This window comes from Ictalurus furcatus, chromosome 2 (assembly GCF_023375685.1).
Source record: "Ictalurus furcatus strain D&B chromosome 2, Billie_1.0, whole genome shotgun sequence".
Lineage (NCBI taxonomy): Eukaryota > Metazoa > Chordata > Actinopteri > Siluriformes > Ictaluridae > Ictalurus > Ictalurus furcatus.
In genome coordinates, this window is record NC_071256.1 from 3165182 (window position 1) to 3187411 (window position 22230).

Sequence of the window (22230 nt, forward strand, 5' to 3'; positions counted from 1 at the left end):
GCAGAGTGTGAGCTGAAATTTGGTCAAGTTGCGTAAAGCATGGAAAACTTGTTTCACAATTGTATATCACAGCTGCCGTTTTGCAAAAAATATTGGCTATACCGAGTTAATACATCACACTGTATATACTGTAGCGAGTAGGTCACGTTGCTGGTTAAGTCACTCGGACAGCAATGGAAACCTACCAAGCAGAAATTCGCCATTAAATGCTTCAGCGTCTACACCATTTAAACATTTATAACCAGGATAAGCTTACATTTTGAAGAACGCGATAGATGAAGTTTGGATAAACAGACAGAACTTTCCTTCAAAGCTTACTGGTCCTGTAGGGAATGCTGCCTGGGATGAGTTTACTGTAAACACACTGCGTTCTGATTGTACCCACTGAGATTCCTTTAAGAATGCAGAAGAAGAAAACAAAACCAAACCCAAATATATTTGAGATATAGTGTGGTTTTTGAAAAGTCCTCTTTGATCTCCAACCAAATGGCGTCGAGCAGTGGCTTGCCTCGTGACGAAAAACAACCCAGAGGTACAACCCAGACGTACCTCGTCCCCACAGGTCAGAGGTCGTTATTTGATGTTCTTTGGTACTTCTAAACCTGTGATTAGGGTCACCTACAAAATACAGAAAAGTATGAGCGTAACAGTTGGACTGGATGTTTATGAAGAAGACATTGGTTTTATTTTCCCCGTTTAATCTGTACGAGATACCGCACCTGTACGTTGCGGTTGAGGCTGACCGCGGGCATGAACACACCCTCCATGTTCTCGAAGGCCACTGGGCCGTGCTGTTCTTTGTTGATGAAAAATGTAAGCGTGTGTTTCATCAGGTCCAGTAGAACACCAACAGTTGACCCTTTGGTTATTCCCCCCTCAGCCCTGGAGAGAAGGAGAGAGAAATATCGGCTCTACCTCGGTCTCTGAGGAACACCAACAACAGCATAGCTACAATCTTAGGGATCTTTGGATGAGGAATTTTAGCTTTCAAAAGGGGTTGTAGCAAATGGGAAACCCCTTTCTTGTATGGTTCTGCATAAACCCAAAACCAAACAATCCTTAAGGTTGCTTGATGGAAGCACCAAAGATGGATGTGTGTACTAGAATGGTGGACCAACTTCCTGTGGAGAAAGCATTGGATCACCGCTGCCTCGATGTTTGACCTCCTACCTGTTGGTGTGCGAGTTGTTATGCATGAACCACGAACGGTTGTTGTCCACATACATGGCCCAGGCTTTATCATCTTTCCCCAGCATAGCGTCCTTCGCCGTGTTGATGCGCGCCACACCGAACGCAGGGTCCGGGTGGTTATCGTAGCGATCGATGCTGAGCTCCCAGTAATGAACTCCTTTGGAGAAAGCAGCCGTCCCGAGCACCACGCGGTCGTCGTAGCTGTTGCAGCTCACCGTCTGGTTCTCGTTGGACATAACGATGTCTCTGTGCGCTGAGGTAGGGTCAAAGGAGAACCAGGCAACTGCCGGAGAAACATTGACACGATTATGAGACGGGATCATAAAACGGGTTTCGGCAGCTCAGTGCTTGTGAGTCGAAATCCCAGAACTGCCAGAGCTTTCAATTATATAACATCTCCATGCTCTAATCAGTGAAAGCGAAAGCGACTTAGTCTCTCAGCAGGATGCGGTTTCTCAGTACAAACTAAGAGCTTTCCTCAGGCAATAATTACTCCAGCTCAGTAGGGGGGTCCTTCTTATTTATGATCACGAAGAGTGATTAAAAGCCAGAGAAAACTGACAAAGACCCCAAAACGAGCGCATGAAAAAAAGAGCGACACAAACCGTCAGAAGTCTTTAAGACCACGGTCTTGCTGTAAGCCCCGACTCCGACAGAGTTGTAGGCTTTGACCCGGGCGTTGTAGGAGCTGTTAAAGTGTAGACCGTCTACCGTGCACACCGTCTCCTTCCCCACGTACACCTCCTGAGACGGAGAGAAAGAAGAGCGAGAAAACATTTGGTAAAGATAAATAAATAAATAAATAAATAAATATGCAGCATGTTTGCTGTTAATTATAAATGCAGAGATGAAACGAAATGTTCTGAACTCATGAGAGAAATCATCACAGAATCTTCGATTGTACAAGCATGCTCGTTAGAATATTAAACCACACCCACTTCGCTCTTACTTGGTCCAACGAGCACCTTTTGCTAACGTTTGAGCTGTGTTTTTTTTTTTTTTTCACAGTAAGTACATATATAATACTGTCTTTCTAATCTTCACACAGAAGCTTTTTTACACACCCGATACTGTCCACTATTTCCATCGTCCAGTTCCAGGATGTAGCCCTCGATGGGAATCGGCTGAGGTGTAATTAACCTCCAAGCCAGAGTGGCGCTGTTGTTTCGCAGGCAGCACTTCTCCAGCTCCAGTAAAGGAGCAGGAGGGACTCCAGGGTTCTCTGCTAAGAATCCACAACGATTTAGAATGAGTGTTTAGGAAGAAGCAGAAGACAGATACAGTGCTGTTCAAGGGTAAAAGTGTTGGGGTGAAGGTGAGGTCACATGCATGAGGGCAGGCTCAGAGCGCGGATGTTGTGGGGGGAAGTTGCCTTCCTGTGCTGATCACGTGAACGATTATTACGGGGAACGTCTGAGAACGCGTATAAATAATAATAGGTTGTAAATAAAAGTCAGACAGTTGATACTAATATCTGCTTTTGACACGATGGAACCAATAACTAGCCGATTACCTGACGAGTTATTCGTGCAATCCTTTCATTTACATTAGCGCTAGCTCTTAGCATATTTGTGACCTTCTGAATTCTGTCCCAAAACACGACGGTTATCTGTTTACCTGTTCGAGAACAGACTCGAAAAAGAATCAAATATTAGCGTGCTAGCATGGTTCAGCGAGCACTAGAGGACAAAAAGGATTAACGGCGCTAGCTTTCATTCGGTCCCGTTAGCGCTCGCTAAGCAATCTCTTTAACGTCAGGATCTAGAACAGACAAGGATGTGTATGTACACATGCTCATCAGTAACCAGGTGATTAGCGAGCTATTTATAGATCAGCATAGCAAGGTAGCTTGACATCCTAAACAGGAAGGGAAGAGCTTCCGGAATACCTCCTGCGCTCTGCGTCTCTTTCTGGACGCCGGCGAGTTTGTATCTCAGTAACGGAGTCTCCTGAGTGTGAGAATCTGAAACGTGATGTGGAACAAAGCAGATGGTGTGTTTACAGCTGGAAGAAAACTGAGGGATTATGGGACGTTTATTGAGGTGTGCGTCCTTAAGAGTATGCGGAATCGATGGGAGATGAAACGAAGCACAATGACAACATCGTGTGTGTGTGTGTGTGTGTGTGTGTGTGTGTGTGTGTGTGTGTGTGTGTGTGTGTGTTATACCCTGGCCCTGGATAAGGTCGAGTTGTAGAATGGCCTGCAGCAGAGGGTCGGTGGTGAGGCTCAGGTTGAACTCGGGGCAAACCTTCGGCTCCAGAGCGCCTTTAACCCACTGATCCTGAGAGAGCTGAACACGTTTAATCAACGCATCCGAGATCTGGCAGAGAGAGAGAGAGGGAGAGGGAGAGAGACAGAGAGAGGGAGAGAGAGGGAGAGAGAGGGAGAGAGAGACAGAGCGACAGAGAGAGAGAGAGAGACAGAATGACAGAGAGAGAGAGAGAGCGAGAGAGAGACAGAATGACAGAGAGAGGGAGAGAGACAGAATGACAGAGAGAGAGAGAGCGAGAGACAGAATGACAGAGAGACAGAATGACAGAGAGGGAGAGAGACAGAATGACAGAGAGAGAGAGACAGAATGACAGAGAGAGGGAGAGCGAGAGACAGAATGACAGAGAGAGAGAGAGAGCGAGAGACAGAATGACAGAGAGATGGAGAGAGACAGAATGACAGAGAGAGAGAGAGAGACAGAATGACAGAGAGAGAGAGACAGAATGACAGAGCGAGAGAGACAGACAGAATGACAGAGAGACAGAGAGAGAGACAGAATGACAGAGAGACAGTGACAGAGAGAGAGAGAGACAGAATGACAGAGAGACAGTGACAGAGAGAGAGAGAGACAGTGACAGAGAGAGAGAGACAGTGACAGAGAGAGAGAGAGACAGTGACAGAGAGAGAGAGAGACAGTGACAGAGAGAGAGAGAGAGAGAACAGAAAGAAATGATGCTGCAGACAGAACATAAATTCTTGGTGTATTTTATTTCCTGGAGCTCTTGTGTGTAGAACAAAGCTGTTTTGATTCTGTTCCCGTTTGGAGCTGGAGACACACACTGGCCCAGGTTAAAGCTCTTCTTCTCCTCTGTAGTAAAGATCAGACTGCGGGAGAGCAGCAGGATCTCACACGAGAGACGAGTCCAAAAAGACCGAGATCAATTCTTCATCAAACTTTCAGCTGAGCATCAGACGTGCTGAGTGGCCTTCAGATCAGATTTCATCTCCATCACTTCTATTAGAGCTGAATTATTAATGCAGGGTAATGCAGGCTGAGGGAGAGCGGGGTGTGTGTGTGTGTGTGTGTGTGTGTGTGTGTGTGTGTGTGTGTGTGTGTGTGTGATCTCACATTTCATCCAATCGCATGCCTGTGAATTTAACACCAATAAATCATTCCTATTTAATCTCTCTCTCTCCCTCTCTCTCCTCTCTCTCTCTCTCTCCTCTCTCTCTCTCTCTCTCCCCCCCCCCTCTCCTCTCTCTCTCTCTCTCTCTCTCCCCCGTCTCTCTCTCTCTCTCTCTCTCTCTCCTCTCTCTCCTCTCTCCCCCCTCTCTCTCCTTCTCTCTCTGCCTCTCTCTCCTCTCTCTCTCCTCTCTCTCTCTCCCCCCTCTCTCTCTCTCTCTCCTCTCTCTCCCTCTCTCTCTCTGCCTCTCTCTCCTCTCTCCCCTCTCTCTCTCCTCTCTCTCTCTCTCCTCTCCTCTCTCTCCCCCCTCTCTCTCTCTCCTCTCTCTCTCTGCCTCTCTCTCCTCTCTCCCCCCTCTCTCTCCTCTCTCTCTCTCTCTCTCTCTCTCTCCCCTCTCTCTCTCTCTCACTACCCCCCCCCCCCCCGTTCCTCCAGACCTCCCATCGTCCCTTTATTTCTCTCGGGCTCTATCCCCCCCTCTATCCATTTCAAATGTCATTCTCCTTTACCTCTCTCCGTCCATCTCTCGGTCTCTCTCCTCCTTCCTCCATCTCTGTTCCTTTGTTCATCTTTCTCCACCTCTTGTTCGCTTCCTTTGTCTTTCCTTCTGTCTCTCCGTCTCCAGGTCTTCACCTTTCTCTCCCTTTCTGCCTCTCAAACCGCCCTCGCGCTCGTATTTATTTTCTTCAGTCTGTTCCTCTCATGTTTCCTCAATCCTTCCTTCCTCCATTTTTCCTTATTTCCTTCTTTCCTTTCTTCCTCTCTGCCTTCCCTTCTAAATGCTTCCTTCCTTTCTTCCTCCATTTGTCCCTTCCTTCTTTCCTTGCTTTCTTACCTCTTCCTCCTTTCCTGCCTTACTTCCTTTCTTCTTTAGTTCCTTTGCTACTTCCTTTCCTTTCTTCCTCATACCATGTTTCTTCATCCTCTCTCTCTCTCTCTCTCTCTCTCTCTCTGTGTTTCTGTATGTGTGTGTGTGTGTGTGTGTGTTTCTCTGTGTTTGTGTACGTGGGTGGGTGTGTGTGTGTGTGTTTGTGTGTATGTATATGTGTTTTTGTGTGTATATATAAAGTGTGTGTGTATGTGTGTATGTATATATAAAATGTGTGTGTGTGTATGTGTTTGTGTGTATATGTGTGGGTTTGTGTATATGTGTGTGTGTGTGTTTGTGTGTATATGTGTGGGTTTGTGTGTATATATGTGTGTGTGTGTGTGTGTGTGTGTGTGTGGTTACCAGTAGGAAGCCGCTCGGGTCGTTCTCCTTGATGACCTCCAGACAGAACTCCATCATGCCGGTGGTCTGTCTCAGCTTCATAGTGCAGTGTGTGATCTGGTCTCTGACCGTCTACACACACACACACACACACACACACACGCACACACACACACACACACATAAACGAGAAGTGTATATAAGGGTAAATGCATGTGATGTGAAAATAGGGGATTAGTGGGAGCTTGTTTCCATGGAGCTCGAGCTGATTCATCACTCACACTCAAATCACCACTCAGTCAACTTTTAATGAATCACACACATATTCTTTCATCTCTCTCTCTCTCTCTCTCTCTCTCTCTCTCCCTCTCTCTGATTAATGCAGAATACAGTTCTGCTTCATCACGGACTCGCCCAGCCATTTTATTAGGCGTGTATTTGCCTGCATCGTTTTCCCTCTATATTAATTCTATCATGACGTAATTACCAGACGCCCTCTGGTTCAAAATAAACGCTTGAACTATTTCGGACTATTTTTAAGATGCGTTTAAGCTGTCTCTCAGTCTGCTCGATAAATAAGACGGGAGGAACGCTGTTATTGTGGCTTCCCAGTGTCCCAGGGTTTAGTAACGCAGCGTTCGAAAAGACAGTAGTAGGTTTTACTGTACAATCTGGGTGTTTGGGGGTGGGAGGGGGGGTTTGGGAAGGGGGGCTTATTAACTTATCATCGTCTTGTCATTTTTTTGTAATATTTACTGCAATATTTCTATCTTCTAGAAAGATCTCTTTTTTTTTGTTTACCTATCCAAGGATGTATGATGTGTATGATATAAAAACCAACTCCGAAGCTATCCTTTCTCCTCTGCCTTATATATATATATATATGTGTGTGTGTGTGTGTGTGTGTGTGTGTGTGTGTGTGTTTTCATATTTATTCTGCAGCTCAGAGTTTATGAATACAGAGAAAAGAGGTCATATATCTGCGTGGTTTAAATCCCCAGGACCACCAGACAGAAATATAGAGATTATCTCAGGCCAAGCTGGATCATGTGACCTCTGTCCTTTGTAGCGTGTTTATCATTGTGGAAAAGGAGGAATAAGGCGTTCTCACCTTCAGCTCAAGGGCTCTCCAGAAGGATAATGAACATGCTTGCTAATTAGCTAAAGGGCTAAATGAGTGTGTTCCGTCAGGAGGAAAAGACACACACACACACACACACACACACACTTTAAGACGTGTAATTATGGTGCAATGGCTAAGCCTGAAGATCTCACAAGCCTTTATTACTATACGAACACACTATCTATCGAGACTTTTTTTTTTTTTTTTTTTTAAACCCCGTGTTTTGAGTAGTCTTGATAAGACGGTCATCGAGTGAGTCTGGGGACGAAGGGACGGGCTTGTCGTCTGGCTGGGAATTTCATTACCACATATTCTGGAAGTGATCCTCCGGAGGCGATTTATTAGCGCTTGAAATGGAATAAAGGAGAACTCGATTCATAAACACGTCCGTTATAAACATCCGTCCATCTCGGGCTCGGCTGCACGGTACGGTTAGACGGTTAGAGTCATGTGACCCGGGCGTAGTTTTCAACCGTCCGTCTGAGAGGTTCGGATAGTGGAAAAACCGTTTAAAACGGAAATTCAAACCCAGATCTAAAAACCGGCCAAATGTAGAGTTTTATTTACAAAGTAACATACATACCATAAATTGTAAATTAACCGATTTTTCACCAAAGTCCGAAATTTGTCTTGGTTAGATATTGTTATCATTATTAGGGGGGAAAGCACTGAAGGTGCTGAACCCTACTGTTATTCTACCTTTTCTTCTTCTTCTTCTGGTTAGGATGTCTACGGCAGCCCATAGAACCATTTGGTAAAAAGTTGTGAAATTTGGTACACTGATTGGGGAGGGTCTAAGGAACATTCTGACCAAATTTTGGCCAAGTGCTACCGATGCTCTAGCGCCACCATCGGGGCAGATTTGGGCCTAATTTGGAAGTATATTTATGGTCATAACTTTTGAACCTTGTATCCAAAATGCAGCCCATGGCGCACCCCATGACGCACCCCATGACGCACCCCATGACGTCAATTTCCGCCGAATTATATTTCCGCCATCTTGGATTTATTTGATTATAGTGTACAGAATCATCTTTCTCTGCTGGCTATCGTATATGCGTCGATTTCTGTAGGTTATTGATTTATTTACCAGCGATTAGACATGACAGGACGTCAACAAAGAGACGAATATTGTGTCGTTTGTGCTACCCTGAAATTCAAGGCCTTTGGGGAAAAAAAATAATAATAATTCAAAATCCTACTGCTGCTAATAAGGAATGAAATGAAAACCAGCAGACCTCGATGAGCAACATGCGAATCAGTCGCGCTAAATGGCGGATGATAGCTTTAATTATTAGCCGTGTTAGCCGAGGAGGTCAGACCGTCAGGTCACGGTTGTCGTATGGAGTGTCATGGCTGTCGTACTGCTGTTTCTGGAGTCGTGGAGTCTTGTCACATGAGATTAAAAATCATTCGGACAGGGAGCCCTGAGGGAGTTCGTTTCGGTTTGTGTGTGTGTGTGTGTGTGTGTGTGTGTGTTAGCCCACCTTCAGCTTGCTCTCTTTCTCCTTTGTGACCTTGGTGAGCAGCTTGGCTTTCTGCCGTGTGAGCGCTTCAATCAGGGCATCACACTGTGCCACCAGACACGCTTCAAACTCCACGCCATTCTCCTGTTAAACACACACACACACACACACACACACACACACACTGAAACTATAGCTTACACGATAAAATAACTAACAGACAAGTTGATCCCAATATCAATATCCGCTCAAGGTCATTGTCATGTACAGATTTAATCCTGTGCATCAACCGTTTTCCGCCATCTTCCGGATCGAGGAGTTTATCTACTGTATAACTGCTACTGTTACACCCAACTATAAACAGTGTTAGCTAGCTAGTCAAGTGTTTCGCAAGCCAGACGTCTTTAATCTATGCAAATGAGAAGCGTAACGATGTGACCGATGGGCTACCAATAGCACTCAGGACTATTCTGGTTCGAAATAGCGCAAACCACCCGCTAGCGATTATGAACGCGTAGTGAAGACGTTCCCGGATTCCGACGCTCTTCTGAAAGGAGCTCCTCCGTCTTCGCTCTGCTCTTCCTCCGCTCCTGCGCTTGGCGTTCCGGTTCCCTCGCGTGCTTCCGCACTCAGCTTCTCCCACGCTCACGGGGAACAGGAAAAACAGCACCGCGTGGGAGGTTTGAAACACAGCCGATCATTCATAAAGCCGGAATGTACAGTAGATCCTGGTTCGGGGTTGCAAACTTCAGCCTACGACTCCGACACACACACACACACACCTACACACACATGTTCAGGTCTGACACAGAGCGCTGAATGAGTCACTGGGTGAGTTGGAGAATCAGAGCTAGATTAGGTGGAGAGGAAGAGGAGGTATGTACAGGATTGAAGGTTAGGAATGTAATGAAGATATGTAGGGATTTCTGCATGAGTGTGTGTGTGTGTGAGAGAGAGAGAGCGCTAACTAACTATATTCAGTTAGGCTTTTATTTTGATTTACTTTCATCCCCTGCCTTGGACTTGCTAGCTGGCTAATGTTATGCTATCGTCTTTAAAAACCGAAGCTAGGAAGCTAGCTAACACTAGGACAGTTATTTGTAATGCTATGGCTGCTATGGCGCTAGGGGCAGTTAGTAAGCTAACTAACATCAGGGTAGTTGTTTAGCTAACTTTCAGGTCGAGCTAGCAAATATTAGGTGAGCTTCTTCTTTTTTTTTTTTAGATTATTGTGTGATTGGAATTCGTAGCTAACATAAACGGACACCTAGCCTACGTTGTGTGATTACAAGTGTTCGCTAGCTAGCAAGATGCTAATTCAAACGCTTTACGACTACAGGCTACAGCAGCCGCATACGGACTTTTTTAGCCGTATATGTTGAGCTGGTATGAGCAGAGAGAGAGAGAGAGAGAGAGAGAGAGAGAGAGTCCCACTAGACTGCAGTAGAAAGCTAATCACGGAGGCACTTTCAGCAAGCACGCTAACATGGATGTACAGACCCTCATACACACACTCTCGCTCAGACTAAAAATAAGCCAGACCACCTCTAATCCTGCCTGCTCCAGATACAACTAGCGTGCTTTCATGTGAAAGACTGGAGATGAAGATGGTGCGCTCCTTGCTCGCCTCGTACGGTGAAACCCACGGTGCTAAACACGCGCGTGAGCTCCGTCTATCCATTCAAAAGTACCACAGGATATGCGTGGCAGCCCTCGTGTGTACACGCGCGCATAATTAAAAAGCAAGTATAAAAGTCCAAAACAAGGCTTGTTAAAATTGCACGGCCATTTCCAAATCTATCGGCACCCTCGACAAAACCGAGCCGACGTGGATATGTGAAATAATATTAAGCCGTAATTAAATCTTACACATTTAGAACAAACAATTTTTTTTTAAAAAAACAAAAAAAAAAACACCGTATTTTACTGGACACAGAGGTAACGATGAAACAAACAATGAGGGGGAAAATACTGCTCTGAAACACACACTACACAAGAGACAGCAATGAGACAAAGACAACACGGACACAGAACAGGTACACACAGTAGGTAAGAAACCAGTGCCTGGACTGGAGTGGAGACAAGACCAGGACGCAAGCATGTGGGAATGGGAACACAATGCACGTGGAGTTACCCTACAGAAACATGCTTCACTCGGTGATTTCCGAGTAGTCAATCAAACCTGTACCTGGATCTGTTGGAGCAGGTTCTTCAGCTGCACCAGGAACTCCTTGGCATCCTTCGCTTTATCAGAGACGCCATTCAACGCCTGAGATAACTGGCACTGCAGATAACACACACACGAAATTATCGTTACACTCACACTGTCTCGAACACATTCGGCGATAATAAGTTCATTTATACGGGGCCCGTAGCGCACGACGGCTACACTAAAAAAAAATATTACACATTTCAAATCAGACTCCAGCGTGCCATGACAAAGAGACGGAATGAGGAGAAATATCGGCATCCGTAACGAACGAGCGAACGCCGGCGCATCCAGAGAGTCCATCGTGACACTGAGCTCCACTAGATTCCTAAAAATCCCCCCATCTTCCCCAGTTCCCATTCCAGCCAACAGCGTCAATCCCAAAACCCCGAGATCGCCGAGCTGCATCTGTCCGCTGGCACGCGCTTAGATAATCTTCTCTAGTCAGACCCCGGCGCCGAATCGATTCGACGGCCGCGCTGGAGCGTCTCGTTTTCATAAATAAATAAATAAATAAATAAATAAATAAACGCGTCACTAAAGAGCAGGCCTTTTCTGACGTAGAACACACAAGTCGTAACGCTGTGCCGTGAGATTTTCTGAAAAATACGTCGTAGCCGCGTGACTCGACTCGGACGCCCAATAGAAACCTCACGCCGAGTACGGCTTAAGCGTCCAGTGACGGCTTTTCGTCCGCTTGGGTTTTTTTTTTTTTCTCAGAATTTTTCATCGGCTTGTAAATAAACTCGAACGCTGAAACATAAGTAAGGAATAAAACATGACGGGTGGTTCCTGTTGCCTCCAGGAAGTTGATTATTTTCCAATAACCGCACATCGATTTGATTTAATCTTGCTACACCACGGCAATTTGTTAATAATTTACGTTTACATTTGCCATATTTTGGCAGACGCCCTTATCCAGAGCGACTTACATTTACCTCATTTATACAGCTGAGCAGTTGAGGGTTAAGGGTCTCGCTCAAGGGTCCAACGGTGCTAGTGTGGCAGTCTCGGGACTTGAACTTCTGACCTTCTGATCAGTCTCCCAGAGCCTTTTAACGTCCATGAAACGAGTTAGTTCCTGTGATTACTTAATGGACGGCAGGTATGAACAGCCGTTGCTTCAGTCCTGGCGCTGGAGGGAGACTATTTCACGTGCTAAATGAACGTCTCCTCCCAGAGAACGTCCTCTGACCGATCAGAGGCATGACTTCGACAATGCAAGTAACGGAGACTTCTCTTCGTTCTCGGAAATGTGCTTCAAGTATAGTGAACCACGTTTTCAGATGCCAACCGTATAAATAACGGAGGAAGGAAGGGAAGAAGCTAGCAGGCGTGGGTTTGCGTCCGTTGCTGTGGGTAGAATTTGTGAGTGAACGTCTTTGACCTTTCGGATGTTTCGATTTTTACCCAGCACTGCTCCCCGAGTCCTTACTGATAATAAATGATGATTGTTCATTCCTACCAGACCTTGGACCTAATCCATACTCATACACACACACACACACACACACACATTTTTCCCACCTGCTCCTTTTCCTTTGGGCCACCCAGCAATCAGCAGGATCTTAAACCAGTGCACACACACATTCAGACACACTCGTCCTCACTCCATTAACGTGCCATCTGCCTGGACAAGCTGTCCGGTCGGCTAACAGGACTGTGACGGATCGGATACGCCCGCTCGTGTCTCGTTTCTGCCACAATGCGTGTGTGTGTGTGTGTGTGTGTGTGTGTGTGTGTGTGTGTGTGTGAATGAGAGAGAGAGAGACACTCGGATGGGTCACTCTGCTGCGTGCAATCAAGCCCTGATTTCCCGTTTGTCAAGATTACAGTAGATGAGTGCGACTAATAAATGAGAAGAAAGACTGAGCCAAATTGAGATAACTGATTGAGATATTCCCTGCACCACGTTCAAATATTTAACATTTATTTCGTTTAAAAAAATCAATTAAAAAAAATCTTCCACTCACATTAAAAAGGCTATCTGCGCACAAGAACGACGGGATAAAAACGGCCGTTTTGTTCGAATTTCCGTGTTGCAAGTCGTGTACTAATCACGCACTAATCCCTGAAGTGATACTTACTTCAATATAAACCGACGATGAGTTAAGGCGTGTACTAATCACGCACTAATCCCTGAAGTAACACTTACTTCAATATGAACTGACGATGAGTTAAGGCGTGTACTAATCACGCACTAATCCCTGAAGTAATACTTACTTCAATATAAACCGACGATGAGTTAAGGCGTGTACTAATCACGCACTAATCCCTGAAGTAACACTTACTTCAATATAAACCGACGATGAGTTAAGGCGTGTACTAATCACGCACTAATCCCTGAAGTAATACTATTTAAATATGAACTAATGATGAGTTAAGGCGTGTACTAATCACGCACTAATCCCTGAAGTAATACTTACTTAAATATAAACCGACGATGAGTTAAGGCGTGTACTAATCACGCACTAATCCCTTAAGTAACGCTTACTTCAATATAAATCAATGATGAGTTAAGGCGTGTACTAATCACGCACTAATCCCTGAAGTAACACTTACTTCAATATAAACCGACGATGAGTTAAGGCGTGTACTAATCGCGCACTAATCCCTGAAGTAATACTTACTTCAATATAAATCAACGATGAGTTAAGGCGTGTACTAATCACGCACTAATCCCTGAAGTAACACTTACTTCAATATAAACCGACGATGAGTTAAGGCGTGTACTAATCACGCACTAATCCCTGAAGTAATACTATTTAAATATGAACTAATGATGAGTTAAGGCGTGTACTAATCACGCACTAATCCCTGAAGTAATACTTACTTCAATATAAATCAACGATGAGTTAAGGCGTGTACTAATCACGCACTAATCCCTGAAGTAACACTTACTTAAATATAAACTGACGATGAGTTAAGGCGTGTACTAATCACGCACTAATCCCTGAAGTAACACTTACTTCAATATAAACTGACGATGAGTTAAGGCGTGTACTAATCAAGCACTAATCCCTGAAGTAATACTTACTTCAATATAAATCGACGATGAGTTAAGGCGTGTACTAATCACGCACTAATCCCTGAAGTAATACTTACTTCAATATAAATCGACGATGAGTTAAGGCGTGTACTAATCACGCACTAATCCCTGAAGTAACACTTACTTCAATATAAACCGACGATGAGTTAAGGCGTGTACTAATCACGCACTAATCCCTGAAGTAACACTTACTTCAATATAAACTGACGATGAGTTAAGGCGTGTACTAATCAAGCACTAATCCCTGAAGTAATACTATTTAAATATGAACTAATGATGAGTTAAGGCGTGTACTAATCACACACTAATCCCTGAAGTAATACTTACTTCAATATAAACTGACGATGAGTTAAGGTGTGTACTAATCACGCACTAATCCCTGAAGTAATACTTACTTCAATATAAACCGACGATGAGTTAAGGCGTGTACTAATCACGCACTAATCCCTGAAGTAACACTTACTTCAATATAAATCAACGATGAGTTAAGGCGTGTACTAATCACGCACTAATCCCTGAAGTAACACTTACTTCAATATAAACCGACGATGAGTTAAAGCGTGTACTAATCACGCACTAATCCCTGAAGTAATACTTACTTCAATATAAACCGACGATGAGTTAAGGCGTGTACTAATCACGCACTAATCCCTGAAGTAACACTTACTTCAATATAAACCGACGATGAGTTAAGGCGTGTACCAATCGCGCACTAATCCCTGAAGTAACACTTACTCCAATATAAACCAATGATGAGTTAAGGCGTGTACTAATCACACACTAATCCCTGAGAAATACTCAGTTCGTGATTAGTACACGTGAGTCGTAATTATTCATGTACTGTTATTGCATATACTGCTCGTATGTATATATGTGTGTGTATTGTGTGCTTATGTTTATACATATTTCTACATCTTGTATATGCTCTTTATATATCCCTGTATTGTTCTCCTTGCTATCTCTTTTTTCTTCACCTGTCTTGCTACTGCTGTCACACCCTGATTTCTCCAACCGGGGATTAATAAAGTATTATCTTATCTTATTGTAAAAAAAAGAAAAAAAAAAAAAAAGCCTTACACAGTACAGACACTGTCATATAACCATATGTAAGATGTCATTGTTTTGTTATAACCTATACATTTCTGTGTGTTAGGGCAGCAGGGAAGGCAGCGTGACACCAGGGTCGCATATGGAAAACCGCCTGGCACATTTGGCACAACAGACTGGCACCGGCTCGTATAATTCCCTCTCCGTTCGGAAATAATACCAGGAAAGGAATACTGTACTCTAAAGGCAGGAAAATGTGACTGAAAATAAAATAAATAAAACGCGTGAATAATTGTTTAAGCGTCCTACCAGATGTCTTCTATATTCCCCGAAAAATTTAGCCCAAGAGGAACTGCAGTTGAATCCGGTCCGCTTGGTGGGTCACGTATCCGTAATCCGTGTTTGTATTCAGATTCGCCGACTCTGTTCCAAAACGTTACGTCGATATTTACACAAGGAACGTTCTGTTACGTCCGAGGTCTGAATATTAATACTCAAATACTCGAATCCTCGATTCTGAGGATAATGACTCATAAAAGTAGACACTCGGGCCTTTAAGAATTTGCCCCACCCCCCACCCCATACTGTTTCAGACCCCTCCCATTTCCCATCACCGTGCTCACCGGCGGAGCCACGATACTCTACGCACAGAAACCCAACAGTGTCCTGACTAATCTTATACCAGACTTGCGGTGATACAAGGATTCATTTGTTTATACGTCGATTTCCATGTCGCTGGTGGAACGGAACGCCAGCGTGCTGAAAGCGGAAAAGGGGGTAAGATAAAAATCGACGGTGGTTCGCGCGTTTTGCAGGGCAGAATAATGCAAGATATGAATAGAAATAATGGCATTGAAATCGTTTGAGTAGAACTTAAACAATGATTTGAGAATATCATACTGAAAAGAAAAAAAAACCGGAATACCCCGGGAATAATAACGGCTCTAATCCGGGTCAAACCTGGATAGCGTGTCAAAGTAGATGAGTGTGTGTGTGTGTGTGTGAGTGATGCAGAGTTGTCTGGCTAATGAAACGAGGTGGCCTCTTTTATCCTGCTGAAAACACTCGGCGCCATTATCGTATTATGTACTTCAACAAAACAATGGCGTGATGAAGGAAACGGAGAGATGGTAGGACAGAGAGATGAAGAGAGAGGACATGTACGGGGATATGCTTGACATTTAGAGCTGATGGTTGGATGGGTTTCGCGGATAAGTGCGTGTGTGTGTGTGTGTGTGCTGATGAGAGGCTGGCTTTGGGTGTGTATGTGTACTGTGAACGTGTGTAATATAAAACAACACAAATATGTGCTGATGTAGGAGTGACCGTGATTAGGAGTCCTCAGGGAACACGCGCAGAGTGGCTGTGCGTAGTCTTACATCCACACACAAACACAATACGCTCAACGCGTCCGGGGGGGACGAAGCAAAAGGTGTAGGCGCTGTAGAACGCAAACAAAACCGGTCCCAGAATTGAACCTTGAGGAACGCCTTTAGTAATTAGCAAAAAAACTGGACTTGGATATAACCGCACGGCCATTCCTTGCTGCGTCCGGGCCGCGGTTCTCAAAATGGGGTCTCCAGGGGTGCACGGTGTAGCCTATATCCAAAGAATGGTGGTGGAGATTGCAATCAGTACTAGTATCGTTTAGTTATCATAGTAGTAAGGGGGCTAATCGAACGGTGTTTTCACACTTGAACTCAGGAATGATTCTGATCTTGTTTGGGGCATGGCTCATAATCCAATGGACCAAACCATGGATCAGAAGGACCTCGTGATCCAATCCATGTGTCCGTACAGGTTCACAAAACGGTAGGCACGACGCTCATGCTTTTATCGTGTTGTTTTGTTCAGGAGAACAACAGCGCTTTTGGGATGCATGTCATGCGACTGTGTAGCGAACAAGATCATATTCATCACCGTGCAGGTCGTTTCGATGTTCTCAGCGCTCCAGTCCTCAGAAAGTCTGGTTTGATATATCAATAAGACACACCGTGTCCAAAACAACCCCTTTCCCCACCGTCACAAAACATGAACCAGGAAGTGACGTCGAACCAGTCACGTGACCCGGAGCACGGACAGCTTCCGCATCTGATGCAGGCCTACATCTGAATGAGGGGCAAGCTCAGAAATAACAAGCCCTAATAAATCGAATATTTGTCCCGACCAAAGACATGACAGTCCTGCCTTCTCGTTTTCTATTTTCCCACAAGACCATCAACGTGAACGCTAGCACCGAGCGGAAGTAACCGCTTCCCCCGTCTTTCACGTCCTGCGTTCCTTCCCCCTTCTGCTTGCGCTGAGAACGTGTTACCCATATCGCTCAAGCGAGGGATCATAAATTGTAAATACTACAGCTAAAACGATCCGACATGCGGGTTGTTATATCCTCCCGCTTACGCCCTGCCGGATTTCTCGCTTCCTGTCTGCTCGACCCACCTCCCACCATCTCTCTTCCTCTCTCCTTCTTTCTTATTTGGGAATCTATCCCAGATCTAATGCCCTATAACTCTTTGGACTAATTATGACACGCACGGTCCATCGTTTCGAAGTGCTTAAAGGCCCGGCGTCATCAAATATTCACGAGGTCCTTCCTTTCCGTAATGAATACAATATGTGAGAGACGGTAAAGCGCTTCACTGGGTAATACTCCGTTCTGTTCCCTTCGGCGCAATTTAAAAACTCGCCCTTATTCACTAGGCAGCTCTCGGGCTGAAGACGGGAAACGCCGATGGCTTGATTCGGAGTCGGAACTGAAGGAAATGTCAGACTTATTCACCGACGCTGTGTGTTACACGCCATGGCGCTGTAAATAGCTCATCCTTCCAGCTTCCACTCTCGCATTCACCGCGTCGATTCCTTCCTGGAATTTCGACTTCGAACCTTCTGGCCTCGGTTGAAAATGAGTAAATCCCTGGGAATTTCTCCTCCAGGGAATTCAGGAGACACACTGGAATTGGTGCCAACCCACACACTAGATAAGGACGTCTGCCAAATGCCGTAAAATGTCAACGGATCAATGAACGCGACGAGTGTACATCAACAGCCTTCCAAATCCCAAGATCGGAACCTAACAGAGCCCGTTTTTTTTTTTTTTGTTTTTTTAATTTTCCTGAGTGAAAGAACAGAAGTGATTTTCACCTCACGTGAAAAGGCGCTAGAGTGAAACGGGAACTGCGGCGTGTCCTCGGCGCGTAACGAGGACGCGGTACTCTCGCGTCAGTAACGACGCTCACTATAGCGTGAGGAGGCGGAATGTAGGTTAATGTAGCCGAAAGCTCCTGCGTGTTCGTTCCATCCGAGTGCACTGAAGACATGCTCACGTTCTCTCCGTTTCTTCCACCCACTCGTTCTGTCTCGCCTTCCAGCAATAAATCACCAAGGAAACAGCGCCTCAGAAGCGAACGCGCAATGCTGTTAAACCCCGGAGGAACGTGACTATTGTCCGAGATGGCCTGCGGAGGCAGGAGAAATCCCAAATCGACGGCATTTCAGATCACGCATTTGATATTTCAGCACGGCTCGGTTCGATTCTGGATTCTGATCGGTCAGACGGTGCCGATTACTCTTCTATAACAGGAGCTCATTTAGAACTCACACAGGGACTTGGACGGTCCACATAAACCGATTGTAACTGTTGATATAGCGTAAGGAGATGTTCATATTTAACGTTTACGGAAGGAGTCTCCAGGTTTCCGACCTGGGAAAGTCTTCAGGACAGACGAGTGTACTCTTTGTGGTTATATATATATATATATATATATTCATGCCCTGACGGTCTTATATAAAGAGTGACCATGTTATAAGTATTCTGTACTGGAATTTAAAACATACCCGATGTTAAGGTCTATGGAACAGGGCTACTAAGAACAAGATTTGAACAGGAACCCGTGGGTCAGCAGCTACAGCAGTCACACGCCGTGTGCTCTCATCTCCGTCGTCTGTCCTGTAGGGGGGAACTTTGATGGGTTTACGCAGTGCACGCAAATCCACTAGCGTGTGCAGATCACACGCACAGCAGGAGAGCCGGATGTAGGCTGAATCACAGGCACACACACACACACACACACACACACACACACACAGCAACTCTCACTCCTCTTCCTCCACAAAACCGCTGACCTACTCCTACAGACGGCGATTACAAACGCAGCGTCAACTGAGTAACACGCACACAGAAAACACTTAGAGGTTTTGATCGCGTTTGTGTGTGCGTACGTGCGTGCGTGTGTGCGTGTGTGTGTGTGTGTGTGCATTTTGGAGGCTATAAAGTGATAGAGAGAGAGAGAGGAGGACAGAAATAGCCGACAGGAAGAAAGCGTGAACACGTGCGTGTTTAACGTGTCGAGCGAGCAATTCTAAACCAATGGCCGCACTCCGGTTCTAACCCGCCCTCGGTGTGCGACAAGTCAGATAGCGTTGGAGATGGGTGTGTTTTACTTTTTACCGAATTGCGATCGCACGAGAACTGTGTAGTAAGTAATAAATGACATCATAACTCACTAAGAGGATTAGAGATATTATCTTTCAGCCTGTGATATTCCTCACACTCTGGGAATATAAAACACCCACATTAATGACCGGCACGACGGTCCTGAGATTAGTCCACTACCCGTGTAATATCGCGCGTGACGATATCGCCCGGTGGTGATTAGTCTCAGTTATCGAATTGTAGAACTGGACTACAGTGAGTAATTATTCACCTGGATTAAGTACGTTGTACCTAATAAAACGTCTAATACGTGCATGCGCACACATATACACACTTTTCTGATGGTGGTAGGATCAAGGATACACCTTTTGTACCTTTAAAATGGAAACGCGAACATAGTGTCTTAGAGCTATATAGAGTAATGGGACCTACTAAGAATTCTAATGGTTCCCAGTACAAATACCATTACAAACCATCAGCTGTTAAGCATCAAAACCATTACCATAACCATTATTGGTGCTTTAATGGTGTCCACTAGATATAACATGCCACCAATAGAAGGCAACAGATTACCAGTAGAGATACACAGGGACCATTAGAGATTCCATTAAAACCATTATAAATTCTATGAGGGTTTTTTTTTTCTTAAAGGTTTAAGGGGGGAAAAAAAGATAAAAGGTGAGTAGCTTTAGATATGAGAACGCGAAATTTTGGAGTGATGTTGAAATAATCTGACCTTGTGCTGCTTCCACATGGCGGCTGTGGGTTTGACGTCGTGCTTTCCGTGCTTGCTGTCCTCCATGCAGAGGTAACACACGGGGATCTTGCAGGTGACGCAGTACGCGGTGTAGGTCTGCGCGTCGTGCTCGGCGCACGCGGCGGCCGCGGGGGAGGGTGATTGGGCTCCGGCGCCGGCGGTGCGCGCGACGGCTCCGGTGGCGGGCGACACGAGCCGGTGCTTGGCGAGGGGCCCGCGTGCGGGGTGGCAGCGCTGCTGGCACGGCGCGCAGTACATCACGTCGCACTGCTCGCACATGACCGTGGCGTCGGCCGGGTTGTGGTCGCACAGCTGGCACTTGGCGGGGGTCGCGCGGCACCGGGCCACCACGGCCTCGAGCAGGCGGTTGCGCGGGAAGCCGCGGAGGCCGCGCTCGTCCAGCGACGCGCTGCGGTGGCACAGCGGGCACGTCACGGAGCGGTGGCGGTGGGCCGACGGAAGCGCCAGCGCCGGCGGGAACACGCGCACGCCGTTCGGCGACTTGGCGCACGGCGTGTACGAACCGTAACCGCTGTCCGTCTCGCTCATTTTGTCCGCGTCCGCGTAGTCGTAGTCCGAGCCGGCCGACGCGCGGCTCGGCGGCGGAGGAGGCTCACCATCCGGGGTCTGCACCGTGATGTTCCGCGCGCACGCCAAGCACACGTTGTGCGAGCACGGCAAAATAATCGGCTCCTTGAAGAAGGACCCGCATACTGGACATTTCAACTCATCGTCCATGGCGTCCATAAAAAAAACAACAACAACAACACACACTCACACACACATACTCTCACACACACTCACACACACACAGCACTCTGATGAGGACGAATACCGACAAGCAAACAGCACCACCAGACCCGGACAGCTCCCTGATCACCTCTCTCTCTCTCTCCCGCCCTCTCTCTCTCTCTGCGCATGCGCACCTCTCCCCTCCTCCCCCAGACGCACAGATCCCTGGCTGTTCGACCACAACCTGCTTGATGACTTTCTCATACAAAACTACAAATCCCAAATTAATCCACAGAATTAATTCACTCCTATGCCGATGGAGAGGGAAAAAAAATCTATTATCTCACCCCATCCGAATAAGGGTCAGGTTAGAAAAAAAAAAAAACCTCATTTGCAATTGAAATAAATGGCTGCTCTTTCAGGCGTGTAAGCTGTGATGTGATGTGATGGCATTTCCACTGGTTAGTATTCAAGGAGCGTTGCTCAATCCAACCAAACAGACTCCAAAAAAAAAAAAAAAACAACCCTATAAATAACAAGAGGTAGCAATCCTGTGTTCCTCATTAATTAATACAATATCATTTAATCTACTGGGCGACTACAGAGAGTAAATTATAGCCCGTGTAATTAGGAATGAAGTGTGAAGGGAAATCTTCCCTTAGTCCACGATTAACGTGAATTCATTTCCGTTCCGTTACTTATTTCACGTAATATATTTAAAAGCGACGCTGTTTGTTTGTTTGTTTGTTTACGTATTAATATCGCAGCTAGGTAAATAAGCAGCCTGCATGCGTCACTAGAAGGGTGGAAAGTGTTTCATTTCTCCTCCTGCGCAGCAACAAATCAGGGCTCGGTCTTCTCTATCCGAAGCCTTCGCTTCCGTCGCTTCGGCGGGATTATCCGTCTCGGGCTCTTCAGAAACAAAGTAAGGTTCTATGATAAGAGTGATGCTAGGAGAACCTTTTCCAGTCCTACAAAGAACCTTATAGGGTTCACTTTAACCCGTTAAGGCAGGGGTTCCCAAGCTTTTCCAGGGCAAGGCCCCCCAAATGGCGTTAACATTTGACCGAGGCCCCCCTTCTGCAAGATGTCTTTAAAACACATTAAAAAATACAGACTTCTGAATATAATATATCCCCCTTTTTATTAATAATTACATCTTACACCTTTACATTACATTAGGAATTGACTGTGTGTGTGTGTGTGTGTGTGTGTGTGTGTGTGTGGTTGTCTGAGAGTGAGAAAGAGAAAACATACTAGTGGGAGGGATGGGCACAACAAATTGTTGAGGCCCCCCGGGCGCCCCCTGGTGGCCCCCAAGGGGGCCGCAGCCCCCACTTTGAAAACCACTGCGTTAATGGATGATTTTTATTTTTTGGATGATATATATATATATATACACCCTGAAGAAACTGTACTGTTCTGAACCTATAATATACCATAAAGAACTTCTTTAATCTCCGCAGAACCATACAGCTCGGCTCAAGAACCATGTACAATGAAAAAAATAGTTCTTGACATGAAGAAGGTTCTTTGCAGGATCTACGGTGACATTCATACGGATGATTTATTTATTTTTCCTTCCACACAATTTGTTTTGATCTGAGATTCAGTATAT

General features: G+C 45.6%; 1 protein-coding gene across 9 annotated transcripts; it reads right to left on the reverse strand.

Moving 5' to 3' along the window:
- Positions 1 to 307: 307 nt before the first annotated feature.
- On the reverse strand, positions 308 to 21883 carry LOC128619301 (tripartite motif-containing protein 67). 9 transcript variants are annotated; one of them, XM_053643401.1, is made up of 11 exons: positions 19860 to 21883; positions 10575 to 10670; positions 8408 to 8530; positions 5819 to 5929; positions 3359 to 3512; positions 3080 to 3154; positions 2256 to 2416; positions 1797 to 1935; positions 1171 to 1474; positions 720 to 882; positions 308 to 618 (listed from the first exon to the last, which is right to left on the reverse strand). In XM_053643401.1, exons 1-11 carry the CDS (start codon positions 20625 to 20627, stop codon positions 574 to 576), a joined length of 2139 nt encoding a protein of 712 aa, XP_053499376.1. In that variant the 5' UTR covers positions 20628 to 21883; the 3' UTR covers positions 308 to 573. The 9 variants fall into 9 exon arrangements, with proteins under 9 accessions (XP_053499376.1, XP_053499391.1, XP_053499407.1 ...); XM_053643416.1 differs by lacking the exon at positions 3080 to 3154 and having other exon boundaries at positions 2256 to 2413; positions 3365 to 3512; XM_053643432.1 differs by lacking the exon at positions 3080 to 3154 and having other exon boundaries at positions 1225 to 1474; positions 2256 to 2401.
- Between the last annotated feature and the right edge of the window lie 347 nt (positions 21884 to 22230).